At 35.3% G+C, this 14,110-nt stretch overlaps 1 protein-coding gene across 1 annotated transcript; it reads right to left on the minus strand.

Annotated features, from left to right (window-relative positions):
- Nucleotides 1–1,809: 1,809 nt before the first annotated feature.
- polm (polymerase (DNA directed), mu) lies at nucleotides 1,810–11,756 on the minus strand. Its single transcript, XM_052116048.1, has 11 exons — nucleotides 11,397–11,756; nucleotides 10,775–10,952; nucleotides 9,805–9,903; nucleotides 9,520–9,690; nucleotides 9,368–9,439; nucleotides 8,368–8,488; nucleotides 7,367–7,499; nucleotides 7,165–7,267; nucleotides 6,714–6,977; nucleotides 3,292–3,375; nucleotides 1,810–3,007 (listed from the first exon to the last, which is right to left on the minus strand). The coding sequence occupies exons 1-11, from the start codon at nucleotides 11,567–11,569 to the stop codon at nucleotides 2,921–2,923; spliced, it is 1,485 nt and encodes a 494-aa protein (XP_051972008.1). The 5' UTR covers nucleotides 11,570–11,756; the 3' UTR covers nucleotides 1,810–2,920.
- Nucleotides 11,757–14,110: the final 2,354 nt, after the last annotated feature.

The raw sequence follows: 14,110 nt of genomic DNA on the forward strand, positions 1-14,110 counted from the left end.
TCAAATGAGACGCACCGGTTTATGTCCTGTCAAACCTGAAAGTGCTGTAGAAGCGGGCGGCATTTACAGAGGCTGCAAACCAATAAGCGTCAGGTATAAAACAACGTAATGTTTCAAAGTATCTATTAGAGACATTAGAAAGACGTTTAATTTAATGAAGTTCCAACAGAATGTATAAAAAATAAATAAATCGGATTTCAGTAAAATAATAATAATAAAAACACTTTTTGTGACTTCATGTGAAATTTCAGGTTGTATTTAATATTTTTAAAACCAATATATACATAATGAATGTACTATAAAATAACGAATCATTAAATCACATAATAAATCAATAAATGCCCCTTTTATTTCATTTTAGCACAAGTTTTCATGTATTTTCATTTTAGCCATGCCTTTGGGTTGATTTTTTCAGGCATGTCACTCAACAACAGTGATTTCATTATGTATTTATTCATTGTGTATTTAATGATTTCATGTAGAGTAATTTGGCCCAATCATTTTAAAATTGAATTTTAGATTTTCATTTAACAGAACAGAAAATTCTAATAAAAAAATGTAATCATTTAATATTATTTTTTGAAATCCAGTTTATTTACTTTGTGAAAATGCAATGGTTATGGGGTTTTCATTTTCATTGCATTTTAGTTTTAATTGGCAGAAAATGAGCTTCATAAATTCCTATATAGAAATGAATGGGAATAAATTGTAAATAATACAGTGTAGAATGCATGGTGTAGATTTTTTTGCTATAAAAAAAATGCTTTGATGACAAAAAAAAACATTTATATATACACTGAATCAACATTTAACTCCCATTACTACCCCTCCCCAACCCCCAAGGAACATCCCCATGGTCACACATAAGTACATACACACACACACAAAAAATATAATAATCATACACATCTAAAAATTCACATGGTGTCTAGTAACTTGTAAGTGCTTCAATATTAAACAAAATGGCTGTTATAACTGCTAGTATCTTTTTGAGAACGTAAACTTGGTTACAAAGATTATACAGTAAACTGCTAAAAGATGTTTTGTGCTATTTTTGGTGCTCACCAGTTTCAGATGAAAATAGATCACTTCTGCTTCTCTCAAGGCTGAAGTGACGAGGATTCGAGGGCAGACTCAACGTTCATAAGTTCCAGGTGCATTCTCATACAGCTCTACTTTTATGTGACTGTATGAGTAAATCAAATGCAGAGAAGACATCTCCTGGGTTTCGTCTTTTTGATAATAGATCACTGAATAATACCAAAAATTTCCCCTGTAAATTGTGCATGTTTAGGTTTGAGATTGGGCCAGTTTTCATGCAATTTAAAAGAAAATAAATTTAATTAATGTCATTATTTTCCCGCAACTTTTTTCCTAAAGAATACAGCTCAGTTTGACAGTAACATACTTTAAGTATTTAACAGGCACGGTGGAAAATACAGCCATAGTACCGTAAAAACAACAAAACTGACAGCAACATACTTTAAACAGTTTATACAGCAAGTTGCAGTTTGAAATACAGTAAAAATACTGTCAAAACAACAACCATATTTACAGTGTAAGCTGACACTCATCGTTGAATTATTGAAAATGAATCAACATCCCGAGGTATTATTAAGGCTGAATCACCGTGCTACCAGCCCAAGGTGTGACTGAGTAAAAAAAAAAAATCAATGGCCGACCATCATCGTTGTCTAAAGTTTATAACTCAAAAAATATTTTTTTGGTTAACAAAAATGTTGGAATAAGAAGAAAAAACAAATCATATTCTGTACTATACCATTACTTAAACTATTTTATCCGAGCAAAGCAGAGATGGCAGCAGAGAAAGTGTGTGACAGGGATTTGTTCACTGAAATATTTTCCAGGACAAATACATTTAGCAAATTTCTTTGTACTTTTCCGTGACTGGAAATCTGCATTAAAAATGTCCAGGTTTTCCAGGTTGCATGGTAACCCTGTTTCTTATTAGGTGTATTTTCCGTTACCTTCTGACACATGGATTCATTCTATCAAGACACGGTTGTTGCTATTGTAAGGACTAAATAAACAGTGCTGCCACTCACACTGAGAGAAGAGGTGAATTCATACTTCAGAGACATCTGTTTACAATAAGGAGGATGGGGGCGTCTCAAATATATGCAATCTGTATGTAAGCAGCTGGGGAAATCGGGTCAAAATGATCCAGGTGCAAATACAGGAAGGACACATCATGTCACCACAAATGCATCCTGCAGATTTCTTAACATCATATAAACATTCAGGAAATACTCTTTCTCTCTCTCTCTCTGACAAACCTGTAAGTCCTCTAAGACATATGTGTGTGTGTCAGATTTAAGTGTATCGCACAGCCAAGAAAGTGTGAAAACAATTGGGAGAATATGACATACAGTATATTTGACATGCTGTATAAGAAGAGTAGCACAGTGGATGGTGCATGTGCTCACGACACATGGGCTTGACATGATCTCTACATTAAGTTAATGAGCAAAAAGCGCCCAAAGCATGCCATATATTTAAAGAAAAGAATTGTCAAATTACAACAGTGCCTATATGGGAAAAAAATGAAGACACATTTTGAGTTTCAATAAAAACAATCCTTATAAAGTATAAAAGTTTCAATGAGACAAATAATGTCTTTTATGAAGAACCCCCCCAATGTATTTACAAGTATCAAATGTTAAAACCTAATAATGTACGTATGGATCTCGTATAGAGTACTGAAACTGTTCAATTGTGTACCGATTAAAACAGTGTCTGGATATCTGATCTTTGCAAAACATTTACAGTCCATTCCTTTCTACGTGATCACAACTGGTTGGAGAGCTAATAAATAACATATTGCAGTAATGGAAATGTAAGTCTCTGTGGTCAAAGCACACACAAACACATCTGTGGTGAGAATCGGAGATGGACAGATTCAGGCATTCCTCTCAGACGGAGGAATAAACTCCAGTCCCAGGTAGGCAAAAATCTCCTCCTCTGTCTGAGCTCTGAGATAATGATTCTGTACAATTTTACACACAGAGAGAGAAATAGAGTGAAAGTAGCCAGTATAATATGAAATGTACAGGTTTTGTTTACATGTAGATAATCTTGCTAGGTTTAAAGTTCCATGAGCGTATTATTAAGGTTACAATTAAACACATACTCCTATTATTAAGGATTATTAGACAGGAGAACTATATATTACATAATATACGGTTACAAAAGTATTTTCTATATCTGATTACATACACACATGACAACATATCTATGCATATGTTCAGTTTGCAGTGTGCAATTAGTCACCTGATTGCGGTCGTACAGGGCGTGGCTACTCAAGGACATGTGCTTCTCTTGCCCCGCCCACCTTCTCAACTCCCGCTCAAACAGCTGCAGAACAAACAACACAATGTGAGAGGGCTGACTTCAAAAAACTAAAAGAGGATGAGGATACCTAGACTAGAATGTAAGAACTAACAGCACACAGAAAATTAAAACTTAGCGTTTGTATTTTCATTAATCAAATGATTTACTAAAAACATTATGTTAGGAAAAGAATTAAAACTAAATAGCTTATAAATGAAAAATAAAATACAAAATACAAATCCAGAACAAACTGTGTTGGTAGGTCTGGCTTTCATTAACATCCCAAGCCAGAATTTTGACAACTACGAAAATGACCAAAGTCATGAGGGCCTGGGTAGCTGAATCACGAGTTCGAATACAGGGCATGCTGAGTGACTCCAGTCAGGTCTCCTAAGCAACCAAATTGGGCCTGTTACTAGGGTGGGTAGAGTCACATGGGGTAACCTCCTCGTGGTCGTGACTAGTGGTTCTCGCTCTCAGTGGGGCATGTGATAATTGTGCGTGGATCGCGGAGAGTAGGGTTGCAACTAACGATTATTTTTATAATCGACTAATCTAACGATCATTCGACTATTCAGGCAATTATTGCAACAATTAATCATTAGCTCATAACTGACTATTCAGCTTGTGCCCCAACTTAAAAGGTTGTATTAAACATGGTTACTAACAATAAAGAGGAAAATCATCTCTTAAAAGTACCACTAAATGACATTCACTGAATTAAAGGGGAAAAACTACTCTGATTTTTATTGTTAAAATAATAACAAATTTCACTGCAAAAAAATCCTATTGTTATCAAGTGTTTTTGTCTTGGTTTCCATATAAAATGGTCTAATAATCCTTAAAACAAGATACATTTACTTGAGAAGCATCGTATAAGATACTTAGACTTGCTTTAAGAGGATGTATCTTAAGTATATGTGTATTTCTTCACTTGGTTATACTTCTGCAAGTGCAGTAAAGAAAACATATACTCCTATTCAACATAAATGCTCTAAAAGTAAGTCTAAATATCTTATATGTTGCTTCTCAGGCCTTGTTTTTAGGATTTTTTTATATTTTTTAAATTAATTACATTTTATATTCAAAATTCTCCGATATCAATTTTTTTCTTCTGCAGTATTGCTGCTAAAGTAAATATACATAAGGTGTTTTAGATATTTATATTGGAAAACAAACCAAAAAAGACAAATAATTTTTTCCCCCAATAATGTCAACTAATCGTTTCAGCCCTAGCGGAGAGTAGCATGAGCCTCCACATGCTGTGAGTAACCGCGCCACCACGAGGACCTACTATGTAGTGGGAATTGGGCATTCCACATTGGGGATAAAATAAAAAATAATAATGTAGCGCTTTTTAAGCACCATCGAATCTATCTGAAATGAAACTAAAAATGATGTCATAATTAGTATTTTTGTCTTGTTTTACATTAAAAATACTTACAGTGAGGAAAATAAGTATTTGAACACCCTGCTATTTTGCAAGTTCTCCCACTTGGAAATCATGGATGGGTCTGAAATTGTCATCGTAGGTGCATGTCCACTGTGAGAGACATAATCACAAAAAAAATCCAGAAATCACAATATATGATTTTTTAACTATTTATTTGTATGATACAGCTGCAAATAAGTATTTGAACACCTGTCTATCAGCTAGAATTCTGACCCTCAAAGACCTGTTAGTCTGCCTTTAAAATGTCCACCTCCACTCCATTTATTATCCTAAATTAGATGCACCTGTTTGAGGTCATTAGCTGCATAAAGACACCTGTCCACCCCATACAATCAGTAAGAATCCAACTACTAACATGGCCAAGACCAAAGAGCTGTCCAAAGACACTAGAGACAAAATTGTACACCTCCACAAGGCTGGAAAGGGCTACGGGGAAATTGCCAAGCAGCTTGGTGAAAAAAGGTCCACTGTTGGAGCAATCATTAGAAAATGGAAGAAGCTAAACATGACTGTCAATCTCCCTCGGACTGGGGCTCCATGCAAGATCTCACCTCGTGGGGTCTCAATGATCCTAAGAAAGGTGAGAAATCAGCCCAGAACAACATGGGAGGAGCTGGTCAATGACCTGAAAAGAGCTGGGACCACCGTTTCCAAGGTTACTGTTGGTAATACACTAAGACGTCATGGTTTGAAATCATGCATGGCACGGAAGGTTCCCCTGCTTAAACCAGCACATGTCAAGGCCCGTCTTAAGTTTGCCAATGACCATTTGGATGATCCAGAGGAGTCATGGGAGAAAGTCATGTGGTCAGATGAGACCAAAATAGAACTTTTTGGTCATAATTCCACTAACCGTGTTTGGAGGAAGAAGAATGATGAGTACCATCCCAAGAACACCATCCCTACTGTGAAGCATGGGGGTGGTAGCATCATGCTTTGGGGGTGTTTTTCTGCACATGGGACAGGGCTGACTGCACTGTATTAAGGAGAGGATGACCGGGGCCATGTATTGCGAGATTTTGGGGAACAACCTCCTTCCCTCAGTTAGAGCATTGAAGATGGGTCGAGGCTGGGTCTTCCAACATGACAATGACCCGAAGCACACAGCCAGGATAACCAAGGAGTGGCTCTTTAAGAAGCATATCAAGGTTCTGGCGTGGCCTAGCCAGTCTCCAGACCTAAACCCAATAGAGAATCTTTGGAGGGAGCTCAAACTCCGTGTTTCTCAGCGACAGCCCAGAAACCTGACTGATCTAGAGAAGATCTGTGTGGAGGAGTGGGCCAAAATCCCTCCTGCAGTGTGTGCAAACGTTTGACCTCTGTAATTGCAAACAAAGGCTACTGTACCAAATATTAACATTGATTTTCTCAGGTGTTCAAATACTTATTTGCAGCTGTATCATACAAATAAATAGTTAAAAAATCATATATTGTGATTTCTGGATTTTTTTTTTTAGATTATGTCTCTCACAGTGGACATGCACCTACGATGACAATTTCAGACCCCTCCATGATTTCCAAGTGGGAGAACTTGCAAAATAGCAGGGTGTTCAAATACTTATTTTCCTCACTGTAAACTTTCTAAGCTTAAAACAAGATAAACTTACTTGCCGTAAGATATTTTGTCTTGTTTTCAGAGTAATAAATAAAACAAAATCGTTAAAAAAAGTTTATTGTTCATACCCTATTGCCAGATTTCTTTTCAAGTTTACCAAATTTTGTCCGATTTCTCTGAAAGCAAGATTTAATATCTAATGCAGTTATTTTAAGAATACTACAGTAAATCTTTTTACTGTAAAACAAAACATAAATACTAATTATGAAAACTATATTTTTTTTCCTGTGTAAAAACAAGTGACATTTTCAAAACAATGTAATCTATTCATTTGGAGAGTTTAAAGTTACAGACCTTTGACCCTGTCCAGCCAAGAGTAGCAAAGGCAAACTGACAGTAGGGACTGACCACAAGATCTACGCGTACAGCTCGCCAGCTCGAGGTCTCTGATTGGCTGACTGATCTTTCAGCATCACTTCCTGTGCTTCTATCAGATATCTGAAGCTTAAATATGGAGAAGCACCTCTCAAAGCGATCTATATTATTAGGTGGCCGAGCTGGACCGTCCATTTTCTCCAAATAAGAGTTTCTGGTTGTCTTCTGATATAGCAGTAAACCCTGATGACAAATACTCAAGTTACATTTCCATCAAAAGTAAGAGGCTCTATTCATGAATCTAGGGTTACACATGCCATATATTGAAACGATCGCTTTGTTATGACTCAACATCCTATAATGCTTGAATAAAATGCAATTGGTTTTCATACTATTCATAATGCAACTACTAAAATAAATTCAGATGTACCCTCTCCTCAAGCCACTTAATAATTTTGGCCATCAGTCCTTCCTCTTTGCCCTCTTCTGGATGTGTTATGAGAAAGTCCACATCATGACCGACTTCTTTCCCCCTGAAATGCACGAGAACACTCAACTTGAGCTTTATAGAAACAGTATTATGGGAAGTTGTGCATGTCTTTAACGCATAGTGTTCCCAAAAGCAAACACACCTCCTGAATCCCCCCATCAGCTGGACCTCTGCTCCGGGCAGCACAGCACACACAGCTTCCTGTACAATATCACTGATGACATCCGCCTCTGCTTTAGTGACAGGTTTCTGGAGATCATCGTAATGCTTTACTCCTAAAAGTAATGATGTCATAGAGGTCAGTCGGAAACTCTAGATCATTTCAGACTTAAAGGTATAGTTCACCCAAAAATGAAAATTCTCTCATCATTAACTCACCCTCATGCCAACTCAGATGTGTATGAATTTATTTCTTCATCAGAACACAAATATTTTTAGAAGAGTTTCTCAGCTCTGTAGGTCCATACAATGCAAGTGAATGGTGACCAGAAATGTGTAGCTTCGTAAAGCACATAAAGGCAGCATAAAAGTAATCCATAAGACTCCAGTGGTTTAATCCATGTCTTCAGAAGTGATATGATACGTGTGAGTGCAAAACATCAATATTTTAGGCATTTACTCTGTTGAGTACGTGGCAATATGCGCAAAGAATGTGAATCACCAAAAACAAAGAAAAAGAATGTGAAAGTGAAGATTTATAGTAAAAAATTGACTTAAATATTGATTGTTTCTCACCCACACTTATATCATTTCTGAAGTCATGGATTAAACCACTGGTGTCTTATGGGTCACTTTTATGCTGTCTTTATAGGCTTTTTGGAGCATCACATTTTTGGTCACTATTCACTTGTTTTTAATGGACCTACAGAGCTGAAATATTCTTCTAAACATCTTCCTTTTGTTCAGCAGAAGAAAGTCACACACATCTGGGATGGCATGAGGGTGAGTAAATGTGAGTAAACATTTTCATTTTGGGGTGAACTTTAATTAATTTGATCAAGTCAACATTAAATAAAAAATGACCTAATTTACTTTTAGAATACATTGGACTTTTAGCACGTGATTCAATGCTGCACATTATTCCAACTGAAGAAAATGTTTGATGTTGGATTGTTAGAAATTTAGTAAAATGCCACATAATACCTGCTTGCTGTTCACGGTTCAGCGGTTGACCCATCCGGATCAAGTCCGTTGGAGATCGCAGACCCTCCCTAAACCAGCGATCTGCCGTTCTCACACCCACCCCAAAAATACCAGTCAATACCTGTCAGCAGGTAAGATGCGAGTTCATAATTTACAGAAAAAGCATTTATATTAGCATACTGCACACAGTGCATACTATATACTACAAACAGTTTTTTAAAGGAATATTCCGGGTTCAATAAAAGTTAAGCTTAATCGACAAAATTTGTTGATTACCACAAAAATAATGTTCGACTCGTCCCTTGTTTGTAAAAAAATAAAGATCAAACAAACCAAATATCGCAGTGAAAATAAGCCACTAACAATGGAAGTGCATGGGGCCAATCTGTAAATGTTAATATTACACAATAAGACATAAACATTCTACATGTAAACATGCTTTTAGTGTGCTACAAATCGCTTGGGTTTACTGGTATTTCATCGTCATGGCAACACAGTTGTAAAATTGGATACAACTTTAAATTGACATGGTTAGTGAGTTAGTACTTTATCACACTAAATTCATAACACATATAATGTTAACATCTTGTGGCTGTAGTTTTGAAAAATGTTTTATTTAAACATTTACGGACTGACCACATTCACTTCTATTTTAAGATACTTTTTTTAAAGACTTTTTTTTTTTTTATAAACTAGGAAAGAGTCAATGCAATAGATTCATCTTATTTGGTATTTAACCCGGAACATTACTTTAAATAGTTAATGAAACCATATATGTAAAAAAGTTCTGTTGATCTTACTTTTGATGAATTTGTCGTAGCCTCATGTGATACATTGTCTCATGTGTGCACTGAACACTGCACATTTTAGCTAATGCAGTAGGTCATTCGGGTGGAACATACTATGCACACAGAAATCTGTAGACTGTGCACAGTACAAATACTGCATAAATAGTATGAGTAGCATGGTGCATGCCATTCTGTACATGTCCACTTATTACCTTCATGGTCTGAAATTGCTCAGACTGTCTTGTTGACTCCACTTCCCTTGATGTTCCATCTTCTAAAATCTCCTAAAAGAGTCATTATGGAGTGATGCTCATTTACCTGTTTAAAAGCTAATATTGCTTCTTTTTAAAGAGTGCAATCTCACCTTTATAACCCTCTGTGAGTGCTCGCCCAGGCAAGGCAAACTCTTTAGCTCATCCATGCTATGCACCCGATGCGGAAGTGCCTTTAGCACCGACGCTGCCCGTCTGAACGCCACACTCCGTCCTTCATTCACACTAAATTCTGCATTCTGAGCCAGGAGCTCGAGAGCTTCCTACAAGACAGTGTGGGAAACAACAGCAAAATGCATTGTTTTAAAATAACTGTATTTATCTCGATGGAGAGACATGCTAAGTGAATAAGCAGTTTAAAGTCATAAAGAACTTACTGTCAGGAATAAATTGTGGTGCTTCAAGGGTGTTCTTCTTTGGCAAGCATAACTTTTCATCAGAATGACATTATCAACCCCATTATGTTTTGTGTTAACCTGCAACATATTTACACATCAAGGGCTGATAATGGAATGATATATTTCCTCTTCTTATGCAATTGCCCTTTTTTTAGCCCTTCTATTGCATTCAGAATCTGCATATATACTGTGCCTTTTCCATTAGCGGGTCAATTTTGACCCCCTGGAATTTAAGCTTATAAATCATTCATAACCCGATGGTTTTCATCTAAAACCATATTGTAAGTCATTAATAACTTCTTAACTGTTCATACATGTAAAAAGATTGATATTTTTGGCATGTTAACTGACAAATACTGTATAAAGCTAATGTTTATTTTTAGAAAATGTAACATTTTAAAATATACATTAACTACAGCCACACCACTGTGATACATGTCAAGAAATATTTTTTATCAGCATATATGTGCAATTTTATTTGAATATATCAATATATAAAATGTATATAAACATCTAATATGAGAATTATTGTGTGTATGTTTGTAAACAAGACGCAGTCCCAATGGGTGTGAGAGAGTATGGTAAAAAGGATAATGTTAGTCAAGTATTTCAAAATCGAATTCATCGATGTAAATAAAATAGATCATAATATCATGCGTAAAGTCACAATTGTTGCCAAGGTAAAAATTGCCCCACGAATGCAATCGATGTAACAGTTTGATTTAAATGGTTATATCTCTTTTTATATCTCAACATTTTATTCAAAAATCTGAAAAAATAAAAATCATAATGTGTATTTTGATAATAAGTTTGGTTACTGTACTAAAACATTTGTGGCATTTAAAAATAATGATCTACGTCTACCGGGTCAAAAATGACCGAAAGCAATAGGAGGGTTAAGTAATGTGCCAATGAATCCAGCTTATGCAAGTGAGATCTGTGCTTTTACCTTCAATCTGTGTTTGTCCTGAACTGTAACAGGACGTCCCGCCTCCATGCTCTCTGTAAACCAGCTGACGTCCAACAGATGGACTGAAGTGGATGTGTCTGCTCCTGTTTGGTTTTCCAGCCACGCCTGGACTTCATCTCTGCTGTTGTTTTCTGATACAACGTGTGTGACAGCAGAACTGTACGACAAAATACAGTAAACTGGAAAAGGTTCCTCAAGCCTTTTAAGCCACTCCCTTACAAAGTACCTTCAAGGTACAATAACATGGCATAGCATGGCATTTTTGATACTGTGAGGTTACACTTTCATAGGCGCTGAGTCAAATTACTATTGCAAGTGTTGTGGTGGTACCGAGGTACAGTGATGGTATCAGATGGTAATACCATAGCACTTCTTGATAAACCATGGTACTGAAATTCATGCACCATGGCATTTGCATGGTACTCCAAGGTAATTCCAAGAAAATACCATGGATCCAAGTCAAAAAAGAAAAAGAAATTATACTTATACTTAAGTGGAATGCTTACCATATTAATGTACCATAGTACTACCCTGACACATGTCCAAGAAATCATGGTAGTGACATAGTACTAAGTATAGTCTTAATGGAAAGTAAATATACCTGTATGCTTCCTTGATAAGAAACCCTTTGCTTCGTGCTAGTCGTGTAAGGAATGCTCTTCTAGATGCCCCCATCTTCCTCTCCAGGATGAAAATAGGCACACGGGGAAACTTACAGCTTTCATTCTGATGACTTTCAGTTTGAGATATTTTCCTGCGCTTTAATGGGATCATTATTCTCTCTATATCTGTCTGTCTATCTATCTATAATATTTTGAATCACCTCTAGTGGTTTAAATCATGTAGAATCCATTGATCACCCCATCTACTACAACAGAGCAGATTAGACAGCATCTATGCACCTGCACCTCCACCGCATTGAAGTGGGAAGCATGCCAGTTAACATGAAAAAAGTCATAAAAAAGGGCGGGGCGTGGTACAATGTATTCAAATAATATTTTACCCTTACTGTGTATTTCAATTTCATTAGCCAATAGAATTTCTATGTGTCATTATTCCGGTGTAAATTATCGTCCAGACCGCCGCTGAAACAGCACGTGGCCTGAGTGAATGTTCACATGGTACCTGTTACTTTTCTCAGCGCTAATAAGGATGGACCAATCGCAGTCGCTCATTGTTACTGGCTAACGTAATTAAAAAAAAAAAAAAAAAACATTTTAAAGAGACTGCATAGGCGGATTTTGATGTGTTTGTCAGTTTGTGCTAAAAAAAAATGAAAATAAATTAATTAAGGATTAAATGAACAAAACAAGGAAGAAATAGAGGGGTTTCCCCTATGGTACCAAGTCGGTTGTATTTTGAGTGGTGCACTATTTTGATGCACTCAAAATTTGTTTCGGCTAGATACATACATACGCATATCGCATGTGGTCCGTGTAAACGCCACATTATAAAATATATACAACAAACAATGCAATAAAGAAACAAAATAAGGAGAAGTCTCAGATTTTACTGACGCATCTTTTTTTTTTTTTAGGAATATGGCGATACAGGAACTAAATTTAAATACAGGTATTGTACAATGCTGCCAAAGTTGATACTTGTTTAAATGAACAAGACTTTAAATGCAAGAAAAACGATTATCAATAATACATAATCACGTGAAAAGAGAGACGAGTGGCCTTGACGTAAAACTTATGCTACACATATGCTCATGTTTGTTAAACGTTTTTGTTGAAACTATAATAAATATAAAAGAAAGGCCTCTTTCTCTTCTTTGAAAGGGACATTAGGTGAGATCTTTGCTTGTAATGTTTAAATGTTTATTTTGAGACAATGTGATCTAATATTTAATGTGTTTTTAGATGTTGCAAATTTATGTAGCTAATTAAAATCCCTGAAATGTATACATTACTCTCTCTCTCTCTCTCTCTCTCTCTCTCTCTCTCTCTCTCTCTCTCTCTCTCTATATATATATATATAAACATAATTTTTAGTGCTGTTTAAGGTCAGTAAATCAAACGTTGTTCAAAAACGGGCCAATAAGATAAAGGATAATAATTTGGGTAAAAGGCCCCCTGTTGCAGGGTCTAAAGGCCTTTATTAAAAACATAGATTTTTAAGTGGGGCGAATCGATTTGTTATGAACAATGTTCAAAGTGGGCTCCAATTGAGTGATCTAATCATAATAGAGATTATTATTTGTTTATAGAATACTTGAGGTTGAATAACATACCAAATGTGTTTAAAATGAACAGGAAATGGTTGACTTTTTTAGGAAGTGGTTATTTTGAGTAAACATCATCTTAATTTGTCATAAAAAAAAAAGCATCTTACTGTCTCAAAATAATTTGCATTAGTTAACAAATTATGCCCTATAACTATTGCCCTGATATATACGTGATATTATCCCTATAAACACCCTAGGGTCCTTTTACCCCCAAGTGTAAACTTTTTTTTTTTCTGAATTTTAATCAAAACAACCTTCTGTTATTTTGTAATGATTTGTTAAATAGTTTTAAATGAAATAAATCTATTCCCCTTAAAGAAGAGGTGTTTAGGTATATTTTTGTTACTGGTCAGAGTAATAAACAAGTCAAATAAATCCCCAAATAAAACAAAAACATGTATAATGAGAAAATACAATATATGAAATAGTATATTATATGATAAAATAAAAATATGAATTATAATTAAATGATTTAATGATTTAATTAAATTAATAAGGGAATAAACCTAGCTTCATGTAAGGACAATTTTCCAGAAAAAGGGTTCATCATTTTATAATGTTATTAATTGCATTTGAATTGCTAAATGTTATTGCACATTACAAATATTTATAAATAAAGAGCAGTGAGAACATCGCCATTAAAGAAAGACAGGAAAAGGTATTAAAAAAAGCCATAGTATAAAAAAATAGATACATAATTTATAATATATTAAATATTAAATAAATATAAATAAAATAATTAAATTACAACAAAAAACATTAAAGAATAAACTTTATTACATAAAAATAAAAAAGTGATTTTTTTATTTATTTATTTATTTTTATGTACACTGCATGAACGGTTCCTTCAGCATGAACGGTTGCCAACGCAGAAAATATTTAGCAGAGACGGGCCACTCCGATTTAAATGAATGGGAGAAATTAAAACACTCAACCAAGAAACTCTAGCGCCCAACGATAAATGGATGTAGAAAAGAAGTCCCGCCTTACAGGTTAAAGAACCAATCACCTTTTAGATACAGACATCGCCTGTCAATCAACTCACTAATGCGCGTTATACAAGCCGGGAAAATTGCGTGTTTTAG

Source organism: Xyrauchen texanus, chromosome 43 (assembly GCF_025860055.1).
Source record: "Xyrauchen texanus isolate HMW12.3.18 chromosome 43, RBS_HiC_50CHRs, whole genome shotgun sequence".
In the NCBI taxonomy this organism is placed as follows: Eukaryota; Metazoa; Chordata; class Actinopteri; order Cypriniformes; family Catostomidae; genus Xyrauchen; species Xyrauchen texanus.

What these genes read in the sequence shown, in the direction of transcription:
- polm (XM_052116048.1), bottom strand. Translation starts at nt 11,569, where the DNA reads ATGATCCCATTAAAGCGCAGGAAAATATCTCAAACTGAAAGTCATCAG. An exon ending in AGGACAAACACAGATTGAAG is followed by an intron (nt 9,904 to 10,774) that starts GTAAAAGCACAG and finishes AATATGTTGCAG; the next exon opens with GTTAACACAAAACATAATGG. An exon ending in GAACCGTGAACAGCAAGCAG is followed by an intron (nt 7,500 to 8,367) that starts GTATTATGTGGC and finishes CATTACTTTTAG; the next exon opens with GAGTAAAGCATTACGATGAT.